Source organism: Sinohyriopsis cumingii, chromosome 9 (assembly GCF_028554795.1).
Source record: "Sinohyriopsis cumingii isolate HCF-2022 chromosome 9, ASM2855479v2, whole genome shotgun sequence".
In the NCBI taxonomy this organism is placed as follows: domain Eukaryota; kingdom Metazoa; phylum Mollusca; class Bivalvia; order Unionida; family Unionidae; genus Sinohyriopsis; species Sinohyriopsis cumingii.
In genome coordinates, this window is record NC_142969.1 from 8,888,619 (window position 1) to 8,901,971 (window position 13,353).

At 34.8% G+C, this 13,353-nt stretch overlaps 1 protein-coding gene across 1 annotated transcript in view; it reads right to left on the reverse strand.

Annotated features, from left to right (window-relative positions):
- The window catches only part of LOC149791250 (uncharacterized), an 81,882-nt gene that overhangs the window by 1,075 nt on the left and 67,454 nt on the right, over positions 1 to 13,353 (reverse strand). The window contains exons 34-44 of the mRNA XM_089971321.1: positions 10,207 to 10,380; positions 7,755 to 7,816; positions 7,181 to 7,303; positions 6,785 to 6,819; positions 6,268 to 6,365; positions 5,795 to 5,956; positions 3,398 to 3,444; positions 2,844 to 2,872; positions 2,156 to 2,265; positions 691 to 849; positions 343 to 395 (exon numbers count right to left, since the gene is read on the reverse strand). Coding sequence (XP_089827447.1) covers positions 343 to 395; positions 691 to 849; positions 2,156 to 2,265; positions 2,844 to 2,872; positions 3,398 to 3,444; positions 5,795 to 5,956; positions 6,268 to 6,365; positions 6,785 to 6,819; positions 7,181 to 7,303; positions 7,755 to 7,816; positions 10,207 to 10,380 — 1,052 coding nt within the window. The remainder of the gene's footprint in view (positions 1 to 342; positions 396 to 690; positions 850 to 2,155; positions 2,266 to 2,843; positions 2,873 to 3,397; positions 3,445 to 5,794; positions 5,957 to 6,267; positions 6,366 to 6,784; positions 6,820 to 7,180; positions 7,304 to 7,754; positions 7,817 to 10,206; positions 10,381 to 13,353) is intronic.

Consider the following 13,353-nt stretch of genomic DNA (forward strand, 5'->3'; position numbering starts at 1 on the left):
CATAGATTTGTACAGAGCAAACATAATATATATTTTTTAAAAACATATTAAAACGATAATTGATTTAGTAGAACAGAAGGTTACAATGAACATAACATCAAAAAGTAGCAGACGGTAGAGTCAACCATCGCTGGCAAAAATAATTTGCACGCCTCAATTGTAATGCAGCTTCAAACCACAGGACGTTATATAAACCAAAGACATAGGGTATCGCATATGTAACGTGCAGTGAATATGTGTGTGTGTGTGTGTGTGTGTGTGTGGACACATTGTATATAAAATAAAACAAATGTTAAATTATACATTTCAAATAGCAACATGCATGATTCATTCTCTACCTACCATTAACTTTGGAAATCGAAAGGACATCGTAACATCTTACTTCTCCTTTGAATCTGAAGCAAACAGTTGAGACACGTGACTGTCATTGACCATGGCCATAATGACTGGAACAATAAGACTTTAATCAAGTTTATAACATTGCACGTTTGGAAAGATTATATATTTTCATCCATGGCTAAAACTATTACGGAACATTATAGCATTTTATATGCTGATGTATTGTTAATCAGCAATCTGTTTATCACAAACTAATTGAAAAGCAAGCAATTCTTTGTATTTAAAAATGATAAACCTAAAAAACAAAATGTAATCATCGATGTTGATAATCTAAGCCATTAGGCTACTAACCCGGGTAATGATGCCTGAAGGCATATCCTCTCAGTTTGTCCCTCCATGGTTGCCAATGGGATGTAGGATACATCTGTCACACAATCATACCCCTGCCTTGATATAGGGAAAAATATATGTAGACCATTCGTGTAGTGTGTTACCTCCGAAACTGTCGAGCTGAAATCAAATTACACCACTCATATCATACTAATGCAAAATTTTCCGAGAGGCATTTTTTGATTGGTCAACAATAAGTGCTCAACACATGCACATGACACAATTTCAACAGAAATTTGAATGTAAAATTTTTAGAAAAATAATATTACCAATTGCGAGCGTCTAACACTCTAACTCAATCCGCGGGTATCCTATTATGAGATCGCACTGGTACATGATACTGAGGGAGCTGATTCTGACAGGCGTCTTCAAAGCATGTATCTATTATGCCAGATTAAGACTATGTTTACATCATACGTTGAAAACGAGTTTCTGTCTCAATGTTATGTTAGTATCCGTCATTGAAGTTCGTCATAAGACATAAATGTCAAAGCCACAATCAATATTTTGGCTAATGATATTGTCAAATATTCATTATTTACAAACAGATAATTCGAGTATGAATACCAGACAATCCAAAACAATGTCCGAACACAGCAATTTCATTTGTTTTAGGATGGTTCAGACTACATTCTGTCCGGGGAAAAACAATTTGATGCATTTAATATTAATCCTTCCTTATTGGTCACCCCAATTATTTTCAAGTAATATCATTTGGTTAGGATGAAACACTACCATATATAACAAAGCACTGTCTTGTGATATTTGCTGGTTTGTCGTTTGGGTATCTTCCTTGTTCAAAAATGACCATGCATTAACATTCTACCTTAGTGTATTGTATTATACTACAAAACTGTAACTTGTTATAAATTTTCTACTGGAATTTTTTAAAATTCAGTTTCATTACCAAAAATAAAGAAATTAAATAGAAGCGATTCAATCATCAAAGGGTCAAAAAGATGTCGAACATGTATATGAATTAAAACATTCTTACACGAAGATATTATACAGGCCATGTGCATTCAGAAACTAAGTCGACATGCAATATTTAAACCAAAACGCATAATATTAATACCTTATTCGAGTTTTCGAGAAATACATTGCTCGTTGGTTGATCTCGACAATTTTCATAAGACAGTCGATCGTGTTGGTAAATGTATTTGAGCATTAACGGATCTCGTGGCGCATTTATAGAATACATCTATATTTTTATTTGACTTCACTCCCCGAAAATTCTCTTTTCATAACGTTGAAATAAAAAGACTATTAATAATTTGTCAAGAGATAAATGAAGTAATTCTTGACAGTAACATTCAAAGACATATTTCATCGTTTGATCACTTGACACATTCGTTAAAGAAATGGCACCTTTTGGGTGTACAACAATATTTTCTTGACGGTCTATTTTCACACTAATTCACCATACCATTTCGAATTTTTCGTTGTTGTATATACAAAAATGTGACACGAGGACCCAGTTTGACACATGACAGCTGATCCATCAGGCAACGTCGGATGAATATAGTATGGTCGTGACTGAAAGATAAAAATCGACAGTATTTATCTAATACTTTCTACAATCAAACAGCGTGCCTGGCTGCTTGGGGGAACGAAAGTAGCATCAGGATTCCTCTTCAACGCGACCTTTTCCACATTTGAGTTAAATTATTGAAAGTGCCCTGATAAACTTTCATTTTGTTATCAACTGTTTGGAAAGAGATTCGTAGCTCGTTTTTGTATTTTATAGCCAGATGTTATCACCTTCTCCTTGAACTTTTATTTGCAGATGACACATTGGCATGAGCTTTTAACTGGCTTATATACCTCCAAAACAGACCTTTATATGCATAAAAAACCGGACCTTTCAAAGCAAGCGGTGGCCACTTTTTCTTGATAACTGTTTAAAGATTTACGACTGCGACTTTAAGTCACATTCCTTATGTATACCATTTAGAAGGAACATACTCTAATAGTAATCTCCGCCAATAATATCAATATCTTATATTAAACGATCTGGGAGAGAAAAAAGAGCATGCTTAAAACAACCCCTTCACATATCATGTCTATCAGAAATAGAATTCACCTATAAAGAGATCAACTGTAAAATATATTACCGTGTCAACTGCAGTTCTCGTGAATTGTCCTGCAAAGTATAAATATTATTGCGAAATAGGCAATGCAGGAAAAGACAATTTCGTAATAGAAGTATCACAACAGATCACGAACAAATCTACAGATCATAGTAAAATGTGCTTTGACAACTTGTACTGCATTTTGATGCCTTATAAAATCTTTTTTTTAAAATGGATACAAGTCAGTATTTTTATTCGTAATTACACGAAAACAGCTCCAAGTTCAGTTCACCTCAGATGTGACCGTAACAAAGTTACTTGTGAAAAACATTTAAGATTTGCACAATAAATGCACCCGATACACCTGAAATATTGAACTGTATATACAATAACCCGAAACAATAACGAAATTATTTTGAAAGTTAAAACATAAAAGAGGAATGTCAAAAGACTTCGTAACAACAAAAACATTATGTGAAAGCTTTAACACGAAAAAGGAAAGTTTGAGGAATTAATTAATGGCAAAAAAAAATTATCAAAATATATTATACTATTTTCATCACAGTTTCTCAGAACATGACATTATTATTACATACCATCTATAATAACTCTAAAACAGACTTCCTCAGTGGCGCGAATGGCGCTGAATATGAAAAAAGAATATCGTTTGCTATTATTCAAATTGAATTTTACAAATCTTGCAAACTGTCTCTGGAAGAAAAAAAAACATTATAAATTACTGAAATTGTTTGAGGTGAAGGTCAGTATTATTAGTTTACTAGTTCATAAAATGTCAAACTAATCGAAATTGATTGATTGATTGATTGGTTGGTTGGATTTACGTCGCGTGCGCCTAGAACGGCATGTGCGACTGGAACGAATTAGTATCACATCCCCCAGGCATTTATGTGCTCAAGGAGCACTGCTTATTTAGCCGTCAGGTCGTAGGACTATGTCTCTAACGATCCGAATGAAGGGCTTTCATGAGTGGAAATGGGCCCAACACATACTCATGTTAACAAAGAGTTGATTTCAGTCCGTATTTTCTGTTTTGGTGTCGACCAAAACAGTATGTAACGCCCGTTGCGATGACGTCACATCGGGACACCTACCTTTAGGCGGGTGGAAATTGTTCCATATCTCCACCGTTATACGATGTCCGAGAGAGGCAAGAGGGCAAGCAACCTCGGCAAGCCAGCCATGGATGTCGTGCATTCCCCAGAAGGCCAGCCCGTACTTAGTCAGATTTAGTTTAGTTGTACTAATGGACAATAAAAAATGCCAATAATGTGTTAGCCACCTGTGCAATTGGGTCAAATCAAAACAAGTTGTAAAATTTTCCTACGTTCTAACAATCGTGTTCGTTTTAGATGCCGGACATCAAGAAACATCTGAGCGACATATAAAAAGTTTGGTCTCTGTTAGGTCATAAAAGGTTGAATTTTGAACCGGTGGATCGACGGATCAAGTTAGTGTACATACTAGTTTTATCGAAACGGGATACCAAGCCGAAATGGTTCCCTGGATAGGAGGCAATATTGGTAGCCTTTAGAAGGGATTTTTTTTAGAGAATTTCCTCGTTTTTCTTCCGCTCTTTTACATTTCTCCACGGTCCTTTTTCCTCTCAGGTAATTTCGGGGAAATGGTAGCTGTGGAGCGTAAAACTTTTGTTAGCTGCTTCTACTAGTAGTTCTTGGAGGCCGGGACTATAATCGCTTTATTTCATGAATTAGTGGAAAACTGAACTAAACATGTATCAGAATAACGAAGGTGCCTGTATAACGCCAGAGAAGCTGATAACATCCGGTAAAAGTAAGTAACGTCATGGCAACACAATATTTCTACATTGTCGGATTTGTAGTGTTGAGTATTGTGAGCGAGACCGAAGTACAATTCGATGAGATTTCGATATCCGATTACATCGCACGAGACCTTTATATTCATCAGTACAAACACTAATTTATTTACTACATATCTCTTTTTAATAATAACACATAAATTACTTTTCACAAACTTAACTGCATGCATGTTTTAAAAGAACTCTTGTATTATTATGACGTGCATGAATTGAAAACACCATGTGACATGATTTAACTACTGCGTCGTGATGGTCTTGTGTCGACGTTATACACCTAGCAACAAACCTATTTGGTCCTGGTTTTGTTTAACAGCACATAATAAGAACTTGACAACATCAAATAAGTGGAAAATTTAATGGAACGTCTGACGCAGTTGATTTGTAGTGGCAATTATATACTATGTTGTTTGTACGATTTTATATTGCGGTCGAGATCAAAGTACAACGGATCGAGATTTCAAGCCACGCGACTTCTGTCGAGATCACAATATCAAACAGTAGAAATAGTATTACATATTTAGTACATACCTTATATATTAGAGTGAATTGTATTCAAATTGATTTCCATAAAACAAAACCGAACACATACACATAAAAATTGAAATTTTATTATAATTGTTTTTTGACGGTTCCGCAAATAAATTAAAATTCTACCATGACGTAGTTTATGCTTCTACGTCACAATTTACGTATTCTGCCGTAATGTTTTCCTTGTAATAGACTGATTTGACTCTATAGTTGTTTAGCACCAACTAAAATGCGCTAGACAATGTCCGCTAGCATAAATTATTACTGGAACACCGCACGTAAAGTATTTACGTTGAATATCAATGTGGATATACAGCACAGTCAATTATAGCAAATCACGTAACATGTCATCTAGATGAAACAAATCTTTCATAGCAATTATTTAATAATGATATCGATCGTATCGTTCAATGTTTAATTTCACTTTATAGATAAAAGCTATATCCACTGCGAAAAGGAAAGGTGAAAAAAATAAACTAAGTAGCTTGGCAAAAATGCATGCTTCAAAATGATAGGCCATTACATAAATGCATGTCATGCATCAGACATTGCTGTGTCAACCGTTTCCTAGATAGTGTTTACCTGTTTGACCATGAGTTACCCTCACCTTCTATTTGCCTTGATCTGAATACATACTGTCTTAGTACCATTGGCGGTTGGTTTGAATTTTACGTAGCCTTCATAATTTATACACACGGAGTCTGTACTGTTAATGACGAGACTCTCGATGACGATGGTGGAAGACACGTTCCCAAGCTCAACGATTGGGCTATAATAAACATTTGTTGTATAAATCAGTAAGGAATGATAACACAATAGGTCTCAAGGTTGTAGTATCATTTTAATGAGTATTTTGTCATAGATTCATCTCTTTTCACGACGACTTGGTATCCGATTCTTATTTAGAGGATAACGTTTATAAAATTTAATAAAATAAGCAAAATTATTTATTACAGAGATATTTTATCAATTAAACAGAATAACAATAAACTCTCTCACTAGTGTAGTCTCATTTATTTTGAAAACAAATATACATTAAGTTATTAAATATGACTTGAAAATAACAAGAATACAACTTACGTGTCAGGTGGTTGCCCTAGAATTCTGTAAGGAACAACACAGGTTTCGTTGATGCTGCAGCGAATTTCCACTGGCAAGGCAAAGTTCCCGAACGATGGCTAAAATGGTATGTGGTGCCAACAGTAAATAATTTGAAACTTTCAAATTCACCTTTGATTTTTTTTTTCTTAATCGCTAGACCAAGCAGGTGCAAAGGAGATAAATTTTGAACAACTTCAAGACGATCTCCTATTTATATTATTACGAGCAGTTTCTTAGCGTATGTATGCACCGCACATTAAAAATAGCTGTATCAGATCCAGTCTAGTCCGTGTACTGTAAAACATTGGCAATAATAATGGTTCGTATTTTGGGGGAAAATGGGTGACATATGTTCTAAGTGTTTCATATTAATAGCAATAAGTCAACTTTTATTTATTTACTTTAGGACATTTTATTGCTGGACACATGCAGATAAATGCTCTGAAAGTTATTTCAAATATTATTGGACATGGAATAGTGCGGTGTTATCACTTACTCTGTTTGTATTATCTGTGATAGATGAATATTCCTCTGTAAAAAAAAATTACAAAAATATGGTTTGTCAATAAGAAACAGTTGTCCAAATTTCATTAGAAACAATGACGTTTTTATCGTAATGCTATACAAATTATGATATTAATTTTCCCTATAAATGGAAGTTTTTTTTATTGCAAAGGTGAGAATTATTAAAATGTTGTAGACTGCGAAACCACTTGTCATGTTATCATTGCATGAAATATACATTATTTTCTATAAAGAATAATAATTCAAATGCAGTAACACTTACCAAATATTGCTATTGATGAGAGAGAGAGAGAGAGAGAGAGAGAGAGAAAGAGAAAGAGAAAGAGAGAGAGAGAGAGAGTTCTGTCAAACTCCTTGAACAGGGTACCTGTTTCACATTCTGCTCCCGAGAAAACACTTGAACAGTGACAAACGGGTCGCCCACTTCCTCCGTCGAATGCAGCACAGAACCCACCGTTCCGGCAATGGAGCTTTTTACAGGGGCCGCCTACTAGAAGATATTGTATGAAAATGGTTATTTTTGTTTAAACTGTAATGCTATTTGCTGTAGTTGACAGCGTCCAATTCAGAAGTAAGTGTGTGTATGGGAAGCTATACAAATGTTTCTACTGATGCCAAAAACAAGCACATTATCATTGACCTTCTGTTTTTGTTCTCGTTCCCTTTTCATATTGATTATTTCTCCGAATAGCAAAACTTCAAACTTAATACGGAATCAAGTCCTCTTTCCTAAATCTCGTTGAACATCTTTTGATAAACTCAGTGAAACAAACTTGTTTTTCATGATTAGACTTGGAGAGAAAACAAATACATGTAAAATTGAATAATGTACCCGTGTTTATGAACGATAAAACGAGGGTGACATTTAATTTCTTTCCTATTAATTTGTCCTTACTTGTCCAAATACCAAACTTTAGAAGATTTTAAAATTATTTACTTACAATCCAAGCTTCCGCTGACGACCTCCAAGTAAAAACAACGTATATTTCCGATCATTCCATTCCTGTGAATCCAAAATATAAACGATATTTAGCTTCCTATTGCAGATGTTATATGCTTGTGACGATTATCGAGTAGGACGAATAGAAGCACGGTGTACGTACAGCAAAAAGAAATAGTGTTCTGTCTGAGAATAGAAATCTATAATGTGCCTCGGTTTTGCGTCAGTAATGAGGTAGTTACCAACAACAAATATATTCGTAACCTGATGGTATGTGTTTTATTGTATAAAGTGTCATTGTATAAATATATCTTTTTGTATTTGATAAAACAAATAAATTATAGAAGCCATGTGGTAAGTAACCGGAAGGAAACAATATTATTCAAATTTTAAAACTTCAGAAAGAATGCACTTGTATGTGATGAGGAATAATGTAAAGTGACCATAGCGTCGGGAAAATGCTGCTTTTGTTGCGGACTTCTAGATTTTTGTGATAGACAACCTCTATGAAATATGTCAATGAAATTCTATCGAATGTGGGATTTAATCAACAGAATTATTGCCATTAATGATATTCAAATATAAGTTACTGAGATAGTACATATTTGTTTTTCAGAACGAGTATAAGTTTTGTTTGGTTCTGACTTTTTTCAAAATTCATTGAACGATTGTTTATCCATCACTTTAGGTAAAAGGTTTTTAGTAACGAATGTCAAAGTAAATAGCAGACATGTTTAGAAGTGTGTAACTTCATGCAACGCATGAAAAGCAGAGATGTTTCTCTTTTTTAAAATAAGTATTTTCCATAACTAGACACTCAACGTCATCCAGGTACAGATCATACCGGTAATTTAGGCGTTTGGGATCTAATATTTCAGCAATAGGTGTCATTTTGGAGAATAGTACTACATATATCTTCATAGTGTAATTACTCAAATTATTTTCCTCCTCTTCCATCAGTATTTCTTGGAAAGTCATGATGCAAACGGACCAAGAAATACCAACCACAAATCGACGTTACGATACGTGGCTAATTTTTGGATAAGGTCAGGCAAGAGATGCGTTCCAGGATAACCAGACTGAATGGCACACTATGATCTCGCAATGAAGGCGCTGAATTATGGAGGAAATTTGTATTACCCGGCACAGGTAATGATTTGTCCCGAAGTCAACTTCTTTGACCCAATTTAATACCTGTCTGTCGTTATAAAAGTTCATAGCGATCAATAATTTTTGTCTAGATTTTTTCTGATGACAATGAAGGTTATTCAATAATTAGGAATGAACATATTTTGGCTCAACTAAATTAGCATTGAATTTTAGAACAACAATTAATATTTTAATTAAGACAAGTATATGTACCTACATGACTAATTTGACTCTCACGTTTATACTGTGTGCTAAAATTTATTCTTATGGATCAAGTATTAACGTGTGATCATTTATGGAATGAAACAAAATCTATTTTAAACAATGAGACATCATCTAACACACATGTATCTGAGAAGATTTTTATGATAAAAGATATAGACTACAATCTGTTCATTTTGTAGTTCTTTCCTTTCTCGCTTTTTAGATTTTTGTATATCAGGGTTTTTGTTTGCCTTTAAAAGAATGTTATAATGTTTATCTTTCAACTTTTTACTGTGTAGGACAGTATGTTTCCGATTATTACAAAAGGTTTACATTTCTATAGCTTGTATGTTTGCAATAATTACCTTAACTTTGTAATACTTAACTTTTCATCGGTACTATATAACAAGAATTGATCTGCTTACAAATCAATCCAGGTTTCTTCGTCACATTTTCTTCATTGGATAATATCAGTGACATCATTGTTATTTTAAACACTATAAAAAGTATTACATGCTTCATTGCATAATAAAGATATACACTGTGAGGTTTAGTCATTGAATGAAAATATAATATTCAAAAGTGGTCACTAATAGCATATAGCTGCTTCTGAAGGAAACATTTAATGTAATCCTTTACAGTATTGGTATAATTATGTTAATATGAGTGAACATGGATATTATCTGTGTATTGCAAACTGTCTAAGAGTTTTGGTTTTCATTCCTATGTTTACTTTCACCTTTTTATTTCCCACTTATTCAGTGACGTAATGTTGGGATACTTTAAAAGGTATATTGAATCAAACATATTTAAGAATGAAATTTGTGGGAGTAGAATTTCATTGTAGCTTTCCTGGAATTTGTAAAGTATATTCATATCTTATGGATTTTGTTTGTTTTTATTTCATTCAGTTTATGCGTTGGGGCTATTGTAATATGTTAAAGGTACAATCACTGCACATTATCTTCACAATAAATAGCAGCTGTATGGAGTACCAGGGTATTCACTTCACAATATGCCAGTAATTTATTACAAAAAATATAGTCACTACATGAAATAATTATTTTGACTTAAACATAACATAGCAATGTAATAAGTACCACACTGGTCCGGCTTCAACGCAGATGCGACGACTTCCAAGATCCGATGTTGCTGGATTGAATACCACGTCCATCGTACAATTGTCTACTGCTGCAAGTCCATCCATACAGTTTTCACAAGTTGTAAATATGTGAAAATCATCGTTCAGACCTTCTACTAATTTCACGTTTGAACTAGAAGATAAGAAATAAATGATTTTGTTATAATGATGTACTGCTAGATGATCATGTATATATTTTATATAAAGATAGGTTCAGACTATTGAGAAAGAGATGGTTAAAATTAAACCCGCCTTTGTGTATTTCACATCAGATTTAGAAGCAAACCTGAACATTATTCCTTAAAAATGTACTGTGCACAATTTCCTCCTCTGACTTGTTTATAAAGAAAGAAATATTGACTGACTTACAGACTGGAACGTGTAAGGCGTTTTCTTTCTTTACATTTGTATTATGTTTTAAGATAAACTATCTGTGATAACTGCTTTCTCCGTGATAAAAGATGCCGTCAAATAATAGTAATATCCATGTGTTTCGATGTATAATTTTAAACCCTCCTACACAAATCAACAAATCAGACTTGCATTCCTTAGGCTGATAATCTATGACCAAACGTTTATCTTTAACATTACATCTATGACCAAACGTTCATCTTTAACATTACATCTATGACCAAACGTTCATCTTTAACATTACATCTATGACCAAACGTTTATCTTTAACATTACATCTATGACCAAACGTTTATCTTTAACATTACATCTATGACCAAACCTTTATCTTTAACATTACATCTATGACCAAACGTTTATCTGTAACATTACATCTATGACCAAACGTTTATCTGTAACATTACATCTATGACCAAACCTTTATCTTTAACATTACATCTATGACCAAACGTTTATCTTTAACATTACATCTATGACCAAACCTTTATCTTTAACATTACATCTATGACCAAACGTTTATCTGTAACATTACATCTATGACCAAACGTGTATCTTTAACATTACATCTATGACCAAACGTTAATCTTTAACATCGTTCCTTTCATAATATTTCTTTGATAGTTTTAATCGGTTCAAAAACTTAAATATAAGACCTCGCGATCATGTTGACCTAGTCGAGCTGTTGGGTCAACGACAAGCTATGATTATTTCGAGATGAGTGACCAACTGCCCTTCAGATATAACCGAATATTGTAGCAAAGGATTTCTTTTTCTTTAATCCAAATGATGTTGAAAACTACAGAGAAGGCAAAGCATTTAACTGTTTTCACTTCCATGGGTGTTTATTTCGTTCTCTTAGCCAGTAACACTGGACAACAAATTTTTACAAAAGTCATGTTACTGAAATAAAATTAGTCAATTCTTATCAATTTTTATGTGCTGAACACGAATATGACAGTCAAATTGCAAAATTGACTCTAGTTTTTTTGTAATCTGCAAGAAATTAATGTTTACATAACGAAATGCATTCCAATAGTAAAAGGTCAACTGTAATAGCCTACCTATAAAAAATCAAATCATTGACTACATCTTAGATTTCTTCGCCTGTCTCTTGTACAGCTGTTCGGGAGCATCTCTGAGGAGTGTCCAGCAGTAGTCAGCCAGCATTGTAGTGGACCATTTTCCCTGGTATCTTTGTTCCATTGTTGCGATATCTTGATGAAAACGTTCGCCGTGTTCATCACTAACAATACCACAGTTGCTAGGAAAGAAATCCAAATGGGAATGAAGGAAGTGAATCTTTAGAGACATATTGCAGCCAAGTTTCTTATACTTCATCAACATGTCTTCTACTAGTTCCTTATAGTTTTCTGCCCTAACATTTCCGAGGAAGTTTGTAGAAACTAGGCGAAAAGCATTCCATGCTTGTTTCGCGTCACCTTCCAGCAAGTTGTTGAACCGGTCATCTTTGAAAAGCTCTCGAATCTGAGGACCCACAAAAACTCCCTCTTTAATCTTTGCTTCGCTGAGTCGAGGGAATTTTTCATGCAGGTATCGGAATGCTGGCAAAGTCCGGTCAATGGCTTTCACGAAGTTCTTCATCAAACCTAGTTTGATGTGAAGGGGTGGTAGCAAGATTTTCTGAGCCTCAAGCAGAGCTGGGTGTTGGATATTCTTCTCTCCAATGGCTACATTCTGCCTGTGAGTCCATTCCTTCCTCATGTAGTGCATTTCCCTTGCTCGGCTATCCCACTCGCATAAGAAACACATGTATTTTGTATATCCTTGCTGCAGTCCCATTAAAAGGGCAACTACCTTCAAATCACCACAGACGTGCCAGCTGTACTTGTTATACTCAATGGAATTCAGTAGCTGCCTTAAGTTATCGTATGTCTCTTTCATGTGGACAGCATACGCTACTGGAATAGATGGAAGAATGTTTCCATTGTGCAAAAGCACAGCCTTGAGACTCAGTTTCGAAGAGTCCACAAATAGTCTCCATTCTTGTGGGTCATGAGTGATTTTTAAAGCATTCATGAGGCCCTCAATATCGGAACAGAATATCAGATTACTTTCCTTTCTGAAGAAAGGCTCCAATTGCTGGTGGCGCTTTCGATATGCAGTAATTGTGACATCTTCTTCTAGAAGATTCCATTGTTGGAGTCTTGATCCTAGCAATTCTGCCTTGTTCTTTGATAAGTCCAAATCACGAATCAGGTCATTTAGTTCTTCCTGTGTTATTCTGTGTGGGGTTGATGATGCACCACAGTGAAAATCTGGATCACTGCATGCTGATGGACCAGGAGAAGAACAGGTCGACTCACCTTTGTCTTCGTCAGATGAATCAAGAGAATATTCTGCTGGAGGTTCTGGAATAGGAAGTCCCTCACCATGTGGAACTGGTCTCAATGCAGACGGAATGTTTGGGTAGACTATTCTCGACTTCTTTCGCTTCGTTATTCCGCCGGAAAGAGGAGGAACCAAGCAGAAGTAACAGTCATTTAGGTGGTTGCTTGGCTCTCTCCACACCATTGGGACTGCAAACGGCATTGATGACCTTTTGCAATTCAACCACTGTGAAAGCTGTGTTGTACATGTAGCACAGCATATATGCGGAGCCCAAGGCTTGTCTTGGTCACCAACCTTGCATCCGAAGTAAAGATGATATGCCTTCTTCACTTGAGAATTGATACTT